General features: G+C 38.1%; 1 protein-coding gene across 1 annotated transcript; it reads left to right on the plus strand.

The window, feature by feature from the left end:
- Positions 1–40: 40 nt before the first annotated feature.
- LOC122664967 (ribose-phosphate pyrophosphokinase 1) lies at positions 41–14,534 on the plus strand. Its single transcript, XM_043861015.1, has 9 exons — positions 41–176; positions 399–572; positions 3,844–4,092; positions 4,967–5,110; positions 5,243–5,410; positions 12,130–12,199; positions 12,585–12,666; positions 13,472–13,631; positions 14,188–14,534. The coding sequence occupies exons 1-9, from the start codon at positions 51–53 to the stop codon at positions 14,224–14,226; spliced, it is 1,212 nt and encodes a 403-aa protein (XP_043716950.1). The 5' UTR covers positions 41–50; the 3' UTR covers positions 14,227–14,534.
- Positions 14,535–14,626: the final 92 nt, after the last annotated feature.

The raw sequence follows: 14,626 nt of genomic DNA on the forward strand, positions 1-14,626 counted from the left end.
ACCCTAACTTAAATCTGCTACTTTGATATATAGGTTCAGAGGCGAAGAAGATGGCTTCTCTCGTTTTCTCTCCATCATCGTCTTCTTCGGTTTTGGTTTCCCGTTCTTCTCGGAGCCGTGGATGCTTCTTCGTTTCTAACGAGTCTCGCCTTCGAATCTCTTTTCCGAATGTCGTGGTTAGTTTTTTCTTCTATCTTCATAATCATTTTCACTCGAACAAAATGGTTTTGTTTGAACCCAAAATCATGTAAATTTGAGCATGCTCGTAAAGCAATTTCAACTGTAATTTGTAGTTTTTCGGAAGTGGACAGTTTCAATGATTTCTTATAACTTTGAATGTTCCTTATTGCTGCATGGATTTTGTTAGTTTCTGATTTATGATTGTCTGCTTTGTAAAGAGGTGCGATTTGGTGGAGCCGTTAAAGTATTTTAACGGTAAGCCAGGCATTCCGGTCCATAATGGACAGTCAGTGCCGAGTTTCTTGTCTTCAATTCAGCCTGAAAGTACAATTAACAGGAGTGATACCAGGCTGCGTATTTTCTCTGGCACAGCAAACCCTTCGCTTTCTCAGGTAAATAATTGTTTTTTTTTTTTTTTTGGTTTGGGGGCGGGAGGGGAGGGGGGGGGGTAATGCAGATTAAAGTAGAATTGTACGCTTATCAACGAGACTTGAGGATGGGTTCTTTATGGGTTAGGAAGCAACAGAATACCATGCAGACAGTTTTTGTTTTGTTGGTGAAGATTTTTTATTTGTATATGTATTTTTGTTTAAAGCGTGATAATCTGATTGCCTCTTTATCTCAATTTACTATCTCATCCTTGATGTCGAGTTAAAAGTTGATATTTGTATCGCCATGAAGCTACTTAGTTACTAATCTACCAAACCCAGGAAAGGTACCTCATGGTTCCAACTCTGTAGAACCCTGCCATAATCTGCTAGATCTCGTTCTTGTTGTTTTATCCTACTAATTATGGGCTTTCGTGGAATTGTTGGTCTAGATAAGCTGACTACATCTCTTTTTATTGGGTGAAATAAAGTAAATTTCTTCCAAGTTTCAAGAAAACTATACGGTGTAGGTTTTCTCTGTAGGTTTACTATCTGTGGTTGATGTATTATAGAGAAGAAAGATGCAAAAATCAGTGCCATAGTAGGGAATAGGGATGGTTGGTTGTTTCGGGAATCTTCTCTTGGCAACTCACTAAGTTCACTGCTGGGAGTGTAAAACAATCTGTCATAAGGAAGCTCGCATATTTGTGCATGGGGCTGGGAGCTTTTATTTCTTCCTGCAAACATGTACTATGACAGATTGCAAACTGGACCAGTTTTGATAGAATTCTCTCTTTGTTTTCAAAGGTAATATTGGGCCATGATATGCAAACTTCTTGTGGGGGGGAAATCAATGGAACATCAAACACTCCAACGAAGACCCACCTAAAAATGCATCCCAAAAAACAGATGATACTTTATCATTTCTTGTTTCCATTCATGATGCACTTACTGGATTAGTGCAAAAAATCTACTTTGCATCTCTTACCAGGATCCTAACCAGCCTCTACCTTTGGTTGCCCTGATCTTATACTCCAATTTTGTTTCCATTTCAATTTATTTGGGCCCGAGGGGGGGGGGGGTTGATTCAAATCACATCCCTTGGACGAAGAAGAATTTTTGGATTTGGGTTTGGTTCAAATTTTTGGGTCAAATTGAACCCACAGTTCAATAAGTTAGGCCCAGATTTAAGTCCACAATGGGTTATATGGGTCATGAACCAAGTAATTTTGAGTTTCTATTGTTACTGGCCCATTCTATAAGCCCAAATATTAGGGATTTAAGGCCTATACATGATTGAGTAGTTAGTTTCTATTTTCTTAGTTTTTAATTCCATATAATAAGTTACTTAGTGGTTAAGATAGATATTAAATAGAAGTTTCGAATTTTGTTACTTTCTATTTTTTGCATGTAATAGCAATGGATCCTCTAGAAGGATTCCATCCTAGTTTTCATTGTATTTGATTTCTATTTTCCTTGTAATTAGCTAAAGATCCTTTCTAAAAAGATTCCTTTTTAGTGTTTGCTAGGCAGCCAAGTAGCAAAGAGAGTTTCTATTTTTGTAATCAGTTCATTGGTTTTTATAAATAAAAAGCGAAGTGCAGCTAGCCCTCAGATTTGATGTTTGAGAAAAACTTTGCTCTATGCGAGTGTGTGCCAGGGTTTTAAGTTTCGGTAGGTATTGTATCATATCGGTGAGTATCGATGTGATACTTGGTTTAAAAAAAAAATTGAATTGACCGATACAGCCTGATACTGGACTGATACAGTTTGATACCGTTCAATACAGGTAAGATACGCCTCCTTTAAACCTGCAAAACAGAAACTGTGAGTGAGGTATGAAATTGAGAGCAACCAAAGGCCTTGAAAACTTGTTTTTCTCTTCGATATGAGTTGGAGGAAATCATCTAACATAAACAACGATTCTAATCTTTACCATTTCAACAAGTTTTGGGGAATTATGGTGTTCAAATCAGGGATCAAAACAGATTTGGGTGAAAAAGTGGTAAAGTTGCAGATCTCTTTTTATTTTGGTACTCAAATCTCTTTTTTCCTTATGTATCACTAGTTAGGTAAAAACGATTCAAATCCTTGCATCAAGCTGATATACATTTACATATTGCATATTGAGGTGTTTTATGCTTCAAAATTGTATTTTATATGTATCATAAGTACATCAATGCATTTCTTGACCATTTCCATTTGTATCTTTAGCGTATCTCGTGTCTCTACGATACGATACAATACGTTTCTTAAAATAACCCTCTGATACAATACCTGATACTTAAATCTTTGGTGTGTGCACTGTGGTGAATCAGTCACAGCCCTTGTGGTGAAGCAAGTAGGAACCAAGGTGGTGAAGCCTTGGAGGGACAGTGGTGATTGCCAACCGCAGGCCATAGGTGGTGATGCCTATTGGTCATATCCTTTTCTTCTTTCTTCCGTTCTCTTTTGTGTTTTCTTCTCTGTCATGTACTGTTCCAGTAGCATTCTAGCGACCAAATTCCTACCGTGGGCATCCTAGGTGACTTCTAACCTTCTTCTTTGTTCTTACTTAATTTCTAACACTGTTATTAAGTTCTTTCATATTTCGTCAGTTTCTTTTCAGCACTGTTTATTTCTGTTATCTGCTGTTGGACAATAACATAGCTTAAGCTTCAGCCGATAGATTGTAAGAATCTGACCATCAGTTTGGGCTGATGTTAACCTATGTTACTCTTCTCCATCCCTACTCCATTCGACCTAAACCTTGTGTATGGCTGGTTTGTGAGATATGTTAGTTTTTCCTATTTATATTTTGCTGTTTTTGTGACTTTTTATTTTCTGCCCATGTCAGTTTCTCACCAGCCAGCCATTAACTTCTCTTGATATTTTTACCACTTAAACACCCCCATAGCCATAGGTTCTCTTGATATATTAATTTCACCTTGTTCGGGTTCTTTGTTTTTGAGTTCTTATTAGCCAAAGTTTCTGCTGTGTTTTGGATTACTGTGATTCTGCTTTTTGTAGGTTTGTTGGTGTTAATTTGTTTCAGCCTACCTTACCTCATCAGGGATGTTAGGAAACCACTCATTCTACTATAAAACATGACAATAACATCTGACATTGGTGCAGAGATTAAGTATATATTTTGATGGTTTACAAGGAAACAAGCGGCATTACCTTTAGCTTCTTTTTTTTTAAAAATAAAAATAAAATGTCACTATTGTTTTTACCAGGGGGCGAATGCCTTAGGATACTTTAGACCTCAGTGAAATCTTTTCTCTTTTCTCCTGATGCATTATAATTTTCTCAGGAAATTGCATGCAATATGGGCCTGGAACTTGGAAAGATCAAAATAAAGCGATTTGCTGATGGTGAGATTTATGTTCAGTTGCAAGAGAGCGTTAGAGGATGTGATGTTTTTCTCATACAACCCACCAGCCCTCCAGCGAATGAGAATCTCATGGAGCTTTTAATAATGGTGGATGCTTGTCGGAGAGCATCTGCCAAGAACATTACCGCTGTGATACCATATTTTGGATATGCTAGAGCAGATAGAAAGGTAACTCCCTTCTCTTAGTGTGAATGTGGGATGAACCTGGCCTTGGATAATCTATAGTTTGAGTAGCACTAATGTTTTTTACTGTCTGCAAACAAAATTGAAAAAAATGATGGTGAACATGCATGGAGTTTGCCTGATCATTGATGCACTACCACTTGTATATACTTGGTCAAAAGATAAACATGATCAGACGGGTGAAACATTCAATTCATGGAGAACTCTCATCCTAAGTGCAAAAATGTCGTGTGGCTGTGTTGATCCTTCCAATGCTGAGCCTGGGGAATCTCATTATGTTTCTTCTTGATAGTACTTCTTTTGAAATTTAGAAATCTTAAAGGCATGGATGATCCACTCTATGTTGATCTAGGAAGGCCTTCCTTTGTGGCCCAACTATTTACCATGTAGCAGGTTGGATGGGGCCCAAATTTTGTGGACTGGTAGACCATGATCCCTTGCTCACATGTCAAGTTTCAGCCCACTTTGGAATCCACCCAAAGGAAAACAACGCTTTGGAAACTCAGGAATACAAAGAGGCTGCATGGACTACCAAATGGGTGCATGCTAGTACAAGGATGAATGGAAATTCATGGGAGGGCATACGATTGAAATAGGTTCTGAAAATTGACATGTCACCAATCTGGACCATGCCCTATCTGTCCAACAGTAGCCTTCCATGTGGCAAAAAGTAGGTGAGTTATATAGGAAGCCTTCCTATGTGCTCATGCGATGACCTTTTGCCTTGTCTTATTGATGTATGAATACAGCTAAAGTGATAGTAAATTTTCAGGTCTCTCTTAACTTAAATATTGTTTTTCCCAATTGGTTCTCAGAATTTTGGTCCTAATAGTTGTCTTCTGTGATTTTCTTTCTTCAGACTCAAGGTCGTGAGTCTATTGCAGCTAAACTTGTAGCAAACTTGATTACAGAAGCAGGTGCAAACCGTGTTCTTGCTTGTGATCTTCATTCTGGGCAGTCCATGGGTTATTTTGATATTCCTGTAGATCATGTATATGGTCAGGTAATTATCCCATTGTTATTTAGTATTTGCTACATTGTCATTGATTTTTTGCTTCATTATTGGACTGAGATTCTTTTGTCTTAATGAGGTTCTGCTTTCACCGATATGCAAGTTACTGTTTGTTTCTTGTAGCCTGTGATTCTTGATTATCTAGCGAGCAAGACTATATGCTCTGATGATCTGGTAGTGGTCTCACCGGACGTTGGAGGTGTTGCTAGAGCCCGTGCTTTTGCCAAGAAGCTATCTGATGCCCCTCTTGCCATAGTGGATAAACGACGTCATGGCCACAACGTTGCAGAGGTATTGATTTTGTTGGATGGTTGTGCTGATGGCTATTAACTTTTGTTGGTATCATACTATAATTCTAGGATATCAATCAGGTAGACTGTTTGGAGAGAGTACTCATGGTGACTGTTTTAGGAAGTCAAAAAATATTTGACCAGTAAATATGGGTGGACTGAAGGACTGATCTGATCAGCTCGAGCCGACCTACATTTTACCTGACTACTTGCTGCGTATCATCATGGTATTATGCATTATGTCCCGTTGTTTTTAGTACAAGGCTTTTAGGGTTTATTACAACAACATTGTGTTTTCTAGTGAAGATTCCCTCGAAGGGAAATAGAGTGACCTTGATACTAGCATAGATGATATTCTTCAGAACTCTTTGAAAATAGAGTTCATTGGTCTAGGATGAGTAGCAGATTTTAAACAAAGCTATATGTTAGCTGCAAATAGATTTCTTTGTATCTTAATCCAGTATTGCTTGATCTTATAAATGGATAATGTGTTCAAGTGGTTGCACATTGTATTGATCCACACCTCTGATTCTTGGGCAACATGTCTAGATTTTCTTTTCTTCTTTCATTTTTTTTGATGCAGAATTGGTATATCGACTGGGTCCATACCTGGCCCATATTTATGGGATTGTTTAATTCCAATCCAGCCTATATTCTGCCCAAGGATAACTATCGGCCAGCCTGATTTGGGGGAGAATATAGCTATCGATCTGCTGGTTTCATGGAGATATCTAAGAGGACAGATCATGTGGGCCCACAGCCAGCTAGCTTGGAGATCAAGTTGAAGATGCCATGCGAGAGGAAGTTTTTCCAGATTTCGAGTGGACCCCATGGCCAATACGTGGGGAAGAGCATAGAAGAATATTCCTCAGATTTGGTGGGCCCCAAGGCCAGCTCGCATGGAGGAAATAAAATAGGAGATCGATGGAGATTTTTTAGGTTTCTGTAGGACCCATGCCAGTTCGTATTAGAAAAGAATGCCGCCAAGAAGCCATATTGCATGAGAGGATTTTCTGGTGGAGCCCAGCTGATTGGCGATGTATTGGTTTCCTATAATTTAGGAAACTAATTGTGGTGCTTATCTAGCCCTTGCGTGGAGCTGACTTTAGGGGATTTCCGCAACTTGCAATCACCCCTATAATTTAGGGAAATTATGGGTCTTGCATGGGATTTATTATTTTAAAATTAGTTTTTATTTTATAGGCTTTATTAATATTAATTAGTTTCTTACTTAGATTAGGATTGGGTTGCTTTATTATAAATACATATAAGTGGCTGAGCAGAAGAAGAGAGAGATTGAGGAGAAAAGAGTTATGGTTGAAGCTGTGACGACGCAGTGATGTTCTGGACCGTCTGGTGAGAGACCGTGCGTGAGAGGCCCTGGGTGAGAGGATGATGGGCTGGTGAGAGCCTGGCTGAGATAGCTGATCCTATCCCCCTTCTATATCCCTTTGTTCTTCTTTCTTTATCCTTTATGTTCTCCATTCATATGTAATAGAAAACAGCAATAAAAAAAAAGAGTTTCAGTTATTTAATTTTGTTCCTTTTATTGTATTCTCGTGTCATTCTAGGTTGGGCTTCTTTCCTCTTACTATCTTTCGTCTTTCATATTGCATCTTTCATTTGTCATTTTCCATTTTCCATTTCTCTTCTCTTTCCTCATTTTCCATTTCATCTTTCATATTGCATCCCTCTTAGTTTTCCTTGTTGTGTTTGGATCCATGTAGCCGACCCCATTAAATTGGGATAAGACCGAGTCTGTTGTTGTTGTTGTATCCTGCTGCAATCGATCTCCCGTGGGTCTCTAGTTCAAGGTCGATTTTTGCATTATTTGTAGTAGGCATAAAAGGATATATAGCACATTCTCTTTGAACTACATCTTCTCCAATAAAAAGTTTTCAAGATGGCAAAAAAGAAACATTTATTTATGCCCTATGCTGATGCAGTTACAAGGCTGGATCAACACGACCCAAGAAGGACTAGGTTAAACCTGGTTGTCGGTTCAACAGGGGATATTTTATTTTATAGGTTATTTCGTAATTTGCAACTAATTTTATTATAATAAGCTTTCGTCGATTTGGAGATTGATTTAGTTTCCTTGTTTAAGTCTTTTTTAAGTTTCCTTTTTGGAAACGATTTTGATTCTATGAGTCTATATATGTAACTAGTTTTTTTTTTTTTTTTTTTTTGGGGTGGGGGGGGGGGGGTTGAGATAGGTAGGTCCCAAGGGGAGTTGAACTCATGACCTCTTACTTGTGAGATGTTGTTCCTTACCAACTGAGCTCCAACCTTGGGGTGTAACCAGTTGTTGGTGAAAAAGAAAGATAATTTATTGGAATAATTTACTTACATTGAGTGCTGTGGTTGCAAGCCTTGGCTTAGTGTTCTCTCTCTGAACTTCTCTGCTTGATTCGATTCCAGTTCTTCTTCCCAAGTCTGTCTTACTCCTATATTACTCTTCTTATATGTGTTCTCCTTTATTATTTTCTACTATTCCTTCTGTTTCTCCTACTTTTGATTGTTGATTCCCGTTTGTTCCTGCTACCTGCGGTATATCTAGGTTGAGCACAAAGTGATAGAACTCCTTGAATACTAATCTGTTTGGTATGGAACTTTGATCGAAGGATACTCTGCCCTAGGCGACTTGATCCCTAGAATTTCATCCCCAAAGACTCTTGCAGTGAGATTGAATTCATACCCACACCGAGGTTCTTATGGTACCTCCAAATTCAGTTTCAGGTGCAAACAAAGCAATTTTTTTTTTTTGTTTTGTTTTGAATGCTCGTTGACTAGAATCAATAGAACTATGAGTTGCCATCCATCATAAAAAATCTCAGGTTGATCTGTGGTCGTTTGAGGGGGATCTCTCTTTCGAATCGGACTCAGGTTTACTGTCATTACTGTGGTGTCATGAGGATGATGGTAACCAGGTTAAAATTTCTGCTTAAGGTCATATTGTTTGGTTAATAAACAAATCCCTTCTTTACAAAGGTGCATTCTGTTTTATCCCCCGACTTCTCTATAGGTCCAAAATGACATTCCCCTCTAAATTTATTGCCCTTCTCATTCCCGAATCTGTTTTTCTTTTTGATAGGTAGGCCCCAAGGAGAGTTGGACTTATGACCTCTTACTTGTGCGGTCTGGTCCTTGACAACTGAACTTTCTCCCTTGGGGTTAAATCTGCTTATTCCATTATAAAAGATTCTGAACTTCAGAATAATTACAGAATTGTGCTTTCATATTTGGGATTTTTTTTTTCATTTGAGTAGGCCCACAACGACCCAAAACTAGGGATTTGGAACACAGGTTGCATCAATTGGTATCAGAACCAAATCTAAACATGGCGGGACCCCCTCTCACATGAGCTTCTCAATCTCTACATGGAATTACAGAAAACCAGTAGAGGAATGAAGCTAAACTTGGCAAGTTCATGGCAGAGACTTCTGCTGAGCGGGAACAAACTCACAAGACTCTCTAAGATTCTTGCCTTTGTAAAGAGATTTTATAGGCGAAATGATGCTGGGCCATCTACACCAATTCCCTTATGGATTGCAGATACACCCTCGAGACAGCAACCTGAGCCAGTTATGCCCCAGGATGTCACATGACAGTTCTCGAATAGGGATTACGGCATCATGGTCAAAGTTCCTGAGTTCGATGACGAGAAGGGACAGGTTTTCTTGACTGGTTGACTAAAGTCGAGAGGATTTTGTCATGCAAGTCATTTCCAGTTGACAAGGAGTGCGAGCTTATCCTCACAAAATCACTGAGTATGCATGTTTGTGGTAGGATGACATGCTATAGTTGAGGTTCATCAGGCAACTTGGATCCGTCAGTAAATTGAAGTAGAAATTTGTTCCTCCTAATTTTAAGAAGATGCTCTTCCACAAGATGGTCAACTTCTATCAAGGCAGTAAGATGTAGATACCTATACCATGGAATTCCACAAATTATCTTCTAGATATAGACTCTAGGAGATAGATCAACGACGGGTATTATGGTACATTAGTGAGCTGAAAACAGAGATCCAATTAGAGATTGCTAATGGGTTTTAGATCAGTTAATGTGGTAGCTGCATATGCCAAGATGGCCAAAGAAAATTGCAGTCATTGAAGGAAATAATCATTACTTCTCTCCAGCCTACAGGTCTACATTCAGGACTGAAGAAAAGAAAATTGAGCTTCGTATGGTTAAAGAAAAGAAACCAGAGTTTTCCAAGGGTAACAAGTGGTTGAAAAACATTGTATCGCAATTGTGGCGAGAACTGTCACTTCAGCAGCAAGTGTCCTAATAAGATCCGTTCTGTGAACTATGGTTGAGATGTTGTTGACAGGGATTTTCTTTTATGGATAATTTTGTAATGTACAATTAATTTTATTAGAATAAGCTGCTATCTATTAGGAGATTGAGTTAGTTTCCTTGTTTACCTCTACTTTAAGTTTTCTTGTTGGATCATTTTTTATTCTAAGAGTCTAGATATGTAACCAGTTGTTGGAGAAAAAGAAAGAGAATTGATTGGAATAGTTTACTTACATTGAGTGCTGCTGTTGCGCAAGCCTTGGCTGAGTGTTATCTTTCTCTTTCTCTTCTTTGCTTGATTTGATTCCGGTTCTTCTTCCCAGGTCTGTCTTACTCCTTTATTACTCTTCTTATATTTCTTCTCCTTTGTTATTTTCTATTCTTCTTGCTTTCGGTTGTTGATTTCCCTTTGTTTGTGCTACCTGCAGTATATCTGGGTTGAGCATAAATTGATAGAACTCCTTGAATCCTCATCTATTTGGTCTGAAACTTTGATAGAAGGATTTTCTGCCCTAGGCGACTTGATCCCTAAAATTTCATCCCTAAAAGAACCCCCTTGCTGTGAGACCGAATTATACCCATACCTTGGTTTTTATGGCACTGCCAGATTCAGTTTCAGGCATAAACAAAGCATTTTCTGTTAGTTGTTTTAAATGCTTTTCGACTGGAATCAATAGCGTATGATGTGTGATCCATCACCAAAATTCTCAAGTTGATCCAGGGTCATTTGAGAGAGATCTCTCTTTCGAATCAGACTTAGGTGGCTAGGTTTTTAGATTTCCACAAGGTCATATTGTTTGGTTATTAGGCAAAGTCCTTTACGAAGTTTCATTCTGTTTTATTCCCATACTTCTCTATAGTTCCAAAACAACCTTACCCTCTAAATTTATTACCCATCTTATACTTGAATTTGTTTATTCCTTCGTTAAAAAAAATGATTCTGAACTTCAGAATAATTACAGAATTGCCACTCACTTTCATATTAGAGAAGTTTTTCATCTGAGTGGGCCCACAGTGATCCAAATCTAGGGTTTGGAACCCGGGGTCCTTGATTTTTTTTCTTTCCTTTTTGCACCTTGCCAAGTCTAGACTCCTTGACATTTATCAGATTCTGACTTCAATCTTTTTTGTCCATGCAACAGTGGCCATAACAAGGTAATTTTTCAATGAGGTCTGCGGACTTTTTATAACTTTAACCCTTGAGTCTATTGAACAAAAGAAAAATTGAAAATAGATACTTTGGCTCCATTATTTTTCTTGGTTTTTGAAGAGGCTGATGCTAGCCAGGTTGGTAACGACCAGCTGATTGCATTAGGTCTCAAATTCTCAAAATAAATGGATCACTATTGATCTAGTTACCACACACCAAGGTTTGAATTTTCGGTTTCAACCTTGGTTGAGACCAAAATATTTCGGGTTTCGACCGAGACCTGGCCGAAACCGTCCATGATTCGGTGGTTGGATTTGTTTGACCATTTTGGTGGTCAAATGACCATATTTTGGTCCGAAACTTTAGGAAAACTCTAATTAAGCATCTCTAAACATAATGGATAGATTGTTAAAAAAACACACCCAAAATGCTAGTTTGATTTCATAACCTAGATTAGTAGTGTATGACGTACCTTGCTATATACTTTGTTATATATAGAGAAAGCCTGTTGGTGTTGCCTTATATTGAATGGGTTAGGCTAGGACAAGGGCTATTGGACCCCAGCTGTTTATGGGTGCTCTGAACTGAACATGGGCGAATGGATTTGACTGACAGTTTGGGCCAATTTAGTCTTGTTGAGATTGGTCCACTAGATTGGGTTTCAGGGTTTGTTCACTAGGACTGCCTTCAAGGTCCTACAACTGCAGACTAGAAGGAGGACTGAGGAAGAAGAAACAGGAACTAGGTCTGACAAAATGAACAATTGAATTGCAAAAAATTTGAACTTTCAGAGGTGCTGCTGCCTAATTTGCAGGCACTTATCAGTCTTCCCCATAGGAGAAGTAGTGAGGAAGGACATGCATAGTCTAGGTCTTGTTCCAAGTATGACCTCAGATAGAGCCTATTGGAGGGCAGTGATCCATGTAGCAGGCCCCACTTAGCTGAGATTTTCTTGACTTGCTGGACTGTGACTCTTTCCTCTTACTTTCATCTCTCATCTTTCATTTTTCTTTTTTATTTCCCATATCTCATTTGGTATTTTTCATTTATCATTTCTCATCTCATTTTTGTAAGACTTCTTTTCCCATCCCTACCTTGTTTTGTTTGGATCCATGTAGCCGACCCCATTAAGTTGGGATAAGGCTTGATTTTGTTGTTGTTGTTATCAGTCTTCCCCAACAAGAAAAACATTTTGACTTGTAAGCGAGTGGATGAAAAGATTGTGCTATTTTGTCTAAACCTTGAAATATATGTTAAATACTTCTTTGCAGGTGATGAATCTGATTGGTGATGTCAGAGGTAAAGTAGCAGTTATGGTGGATGATATGATTGACACTGCTGGTGAGTCTAGTCTTACCAATTCAAGTTCAAGTTATCTATATGGCTCTCTAAATGAGGTTTCTTTCAAGTGCATCTAAAGATCTGCTGACCTTACTTGGTATGGTAGTGAACTAGATCCATTAGAGTTCTACAACTTTTTTAAACATGAAATCCTTTTTCACTATGTAACGACTGGATGATTCTGCAACGTGTTCCTATCCACCAATAAGCTATCAATTGAACTACAGATTTTAGAACCATATTGTCCTAAGGGGCTTCTTGGTTGAATCATTCCATACAGTTTGCTTTGTAGTTTTACTACATTGTGTATTCATTTTTCCTTTAATGGTTTTCTCATTTTTTTATTTATAATTTTCTTAATTGGTGATTTGTTTGAAATTTCCAGGGACTATTACAAAAGGTGCAGAGCTGTTACACCAAGAGGGGGCCAGGGAAGTCTATGCATGTAGCACCCATGCTGTTTTCAGGTATCATCTCTTTCAATTTACATGCCTCTTATTGATCTCCAAAATATTCTTGCTTCTTCCTGAAGGCAAAGACTACTTTAGGAATGGATAATGTAAGTTTCTAGAGAATTCAGAATGAATATGCTTCTATTTTCTCTTCATAAAATTTTGGTTTTCTATTTATTGGCTTATAAATAGGTGGTTTTGAGGCTGTAAAGTTGCTAAACTCGCCTTTCTTGTTGTGAACCATAGGACCACCATCATTTTATTTTAACTTCAGAAAACTTGATCTTAGGTGGATTTCAGCCACGTAAAGTTCCCGGTTCAACTCTGACCTACTCCCTCCTGACTCCAACCACCCCCAGCTCCCATAAAATTAAATAATAAAAGAACAAAAGAAAGGCTGCCTTTTCTTTTGGTTAGGTGCCTGACTAGAAATGTTAAATGTAGTCCTTCAAGATTGGAGATCTACCATTTGATGGATGAGATGGGTTTAGTAAATCACTGTGAATCCAATCTCCATATTCCTTTAGATATCCATGAAATATGCTGAGCCTTTGAGTCTCAATCTACTCACCCTCTTCAATGGGAGCTAATGTTCAATTATCTTCCCCTGAATCCCCTGCATGTACATATAAATGGGAGGGTTAATTAATTTTTTTTTTAAATCCATAATGTCAGGCTACAGAGGAGTGCCTTGAAACTGATTAACATTTCTTGAGATGCTGCGATTTTAATGCAATTATTTTATAGTCAAGTTTTAATGCAATTTAATATAATGTCCTCACATCAATTTACTGTTTTCTTGTGATTTTTCCATTGGCAGCCCTCCTGCTATCGAGAGGTTGTCAAGTGGCCTGTTTCAAGAGGTGATCATTACAAATACCATTCCAGTGATGGAGAAGAATTACTTCCCACAGCTCACAGTTCTATCTGTAGCAAACCTATTGGGCGAGACCATTTGGCGTGTTCATGATGACTGCTCTGTGAGTAGCATTTTTCAGTAAATTGGGTTATTAAGATAATAGCACTAGCTCCTTTTAATCCAGACATGGATTGTTGTTTACTTTTCATGTTCCTTCTGTCCATCCGTCCCCCCCTCCCCCAAACCTTTTTGCTGGTTTTCTCCTTTCTTCATCTCCTCTTTCTCTCAAACAGTACTTTCTTCCAATAGTATCCAACTTGGTTCTATGTATCATAGAGAAAAATACTTGAATCACTGAACTTGGTTCTGTTCCCCTAATCCAATCCATTTATAGAACTTAGGATTTACCGCCAATCCAACTGCTCCTGCTTGAAAATTTGGCTTCTATTTGTTTCTTTTCTGGTTCTGTTCCCTTAATCCAATCCATTTATAGAACTTAGGATTTATCGCCAATCCAACTGCTCCTGCTCGAAAATTTGGCTTCTATTTGTTTCTTTTCAGTTAGAATCTTATCAGGGTGGTCAAGCTCTTCTTTACTTGATTTTAATCAAACATTTTGTAAATCAGTGTCTGTGGGAATAGCTTCATGTTGGAATTTTTTTTTAACTGATTGTCAGGGTACCTATGAACCCTTTACAAGCCTGGGCATTGATTGAAACAAAATCTCAATGGTGGTGTATACTTCCCTCCCAGCTCTCACTGCTACCAGTAAATTACTTTTTTCGGAAACAGGATTGTCAATAGGTTATCAAATTTCTGCGCGATGATTTTCTTTGTTCTTCTTTCTCAAAGCCTGTAAAACTTGGGGTTTAGTGGGGAGCTTTCTTATTGTTAGGGACATTAGACATCCTTCTCTATTCTCAAAATTCCCATTTCCCCAAAGCTATAATGGATAATGGTGTGAAGAGTTACACACCGTTTTTAATGATGATTGATGTGTAATGTTGATTAATGGAAATTTCTGTAGTCTTGAATTGTACTTTGCCAGAAGATGTAACTCTTATATGAGGTCGTGCAATGCAATTTCTTTATTTTATTTATTTTTGATTTAATTCT

The sequence above is a fragment of the Telopea speciosissima genome, chromosome 6, assembly GCF_018873765.1.
Source record: "Telopea speciosissima isolate NSW1024214 ecotype Mountain lineage chromosome 6, Tspe_v1, whole genome shotgun sequence".
Lineage (NCBI taxonomy): Eukaryota > Viridiplantae > Streptophyta > Magnoliopsida > Proteales > Proteaceae > Telopea > Telopea speciosissima.

Coding starts and splice junctions, on each gene's coding strand:
- LOC122664967 (XM_043861015.1), top strand. CDS start 51: ATGGCTTCTCTCGTTTTCTCTCCATCATCGTCTTCTTCGGTTTTGGTT. Junction 573..3,843: donor CAAACCCTTCGCTTTCTCAG/GTAAATAATTGT, acceptor TAATTTTCTCAG/GAAATTGCATGCAATATGGG. Junction 4,093..4,966: donor ATGCTAGAGCAGATAGAAAG/GTAACTCCCTTC, acceptor TTCTTTCTTCAG/ACTCAAGGTCGTGAGTCTAT.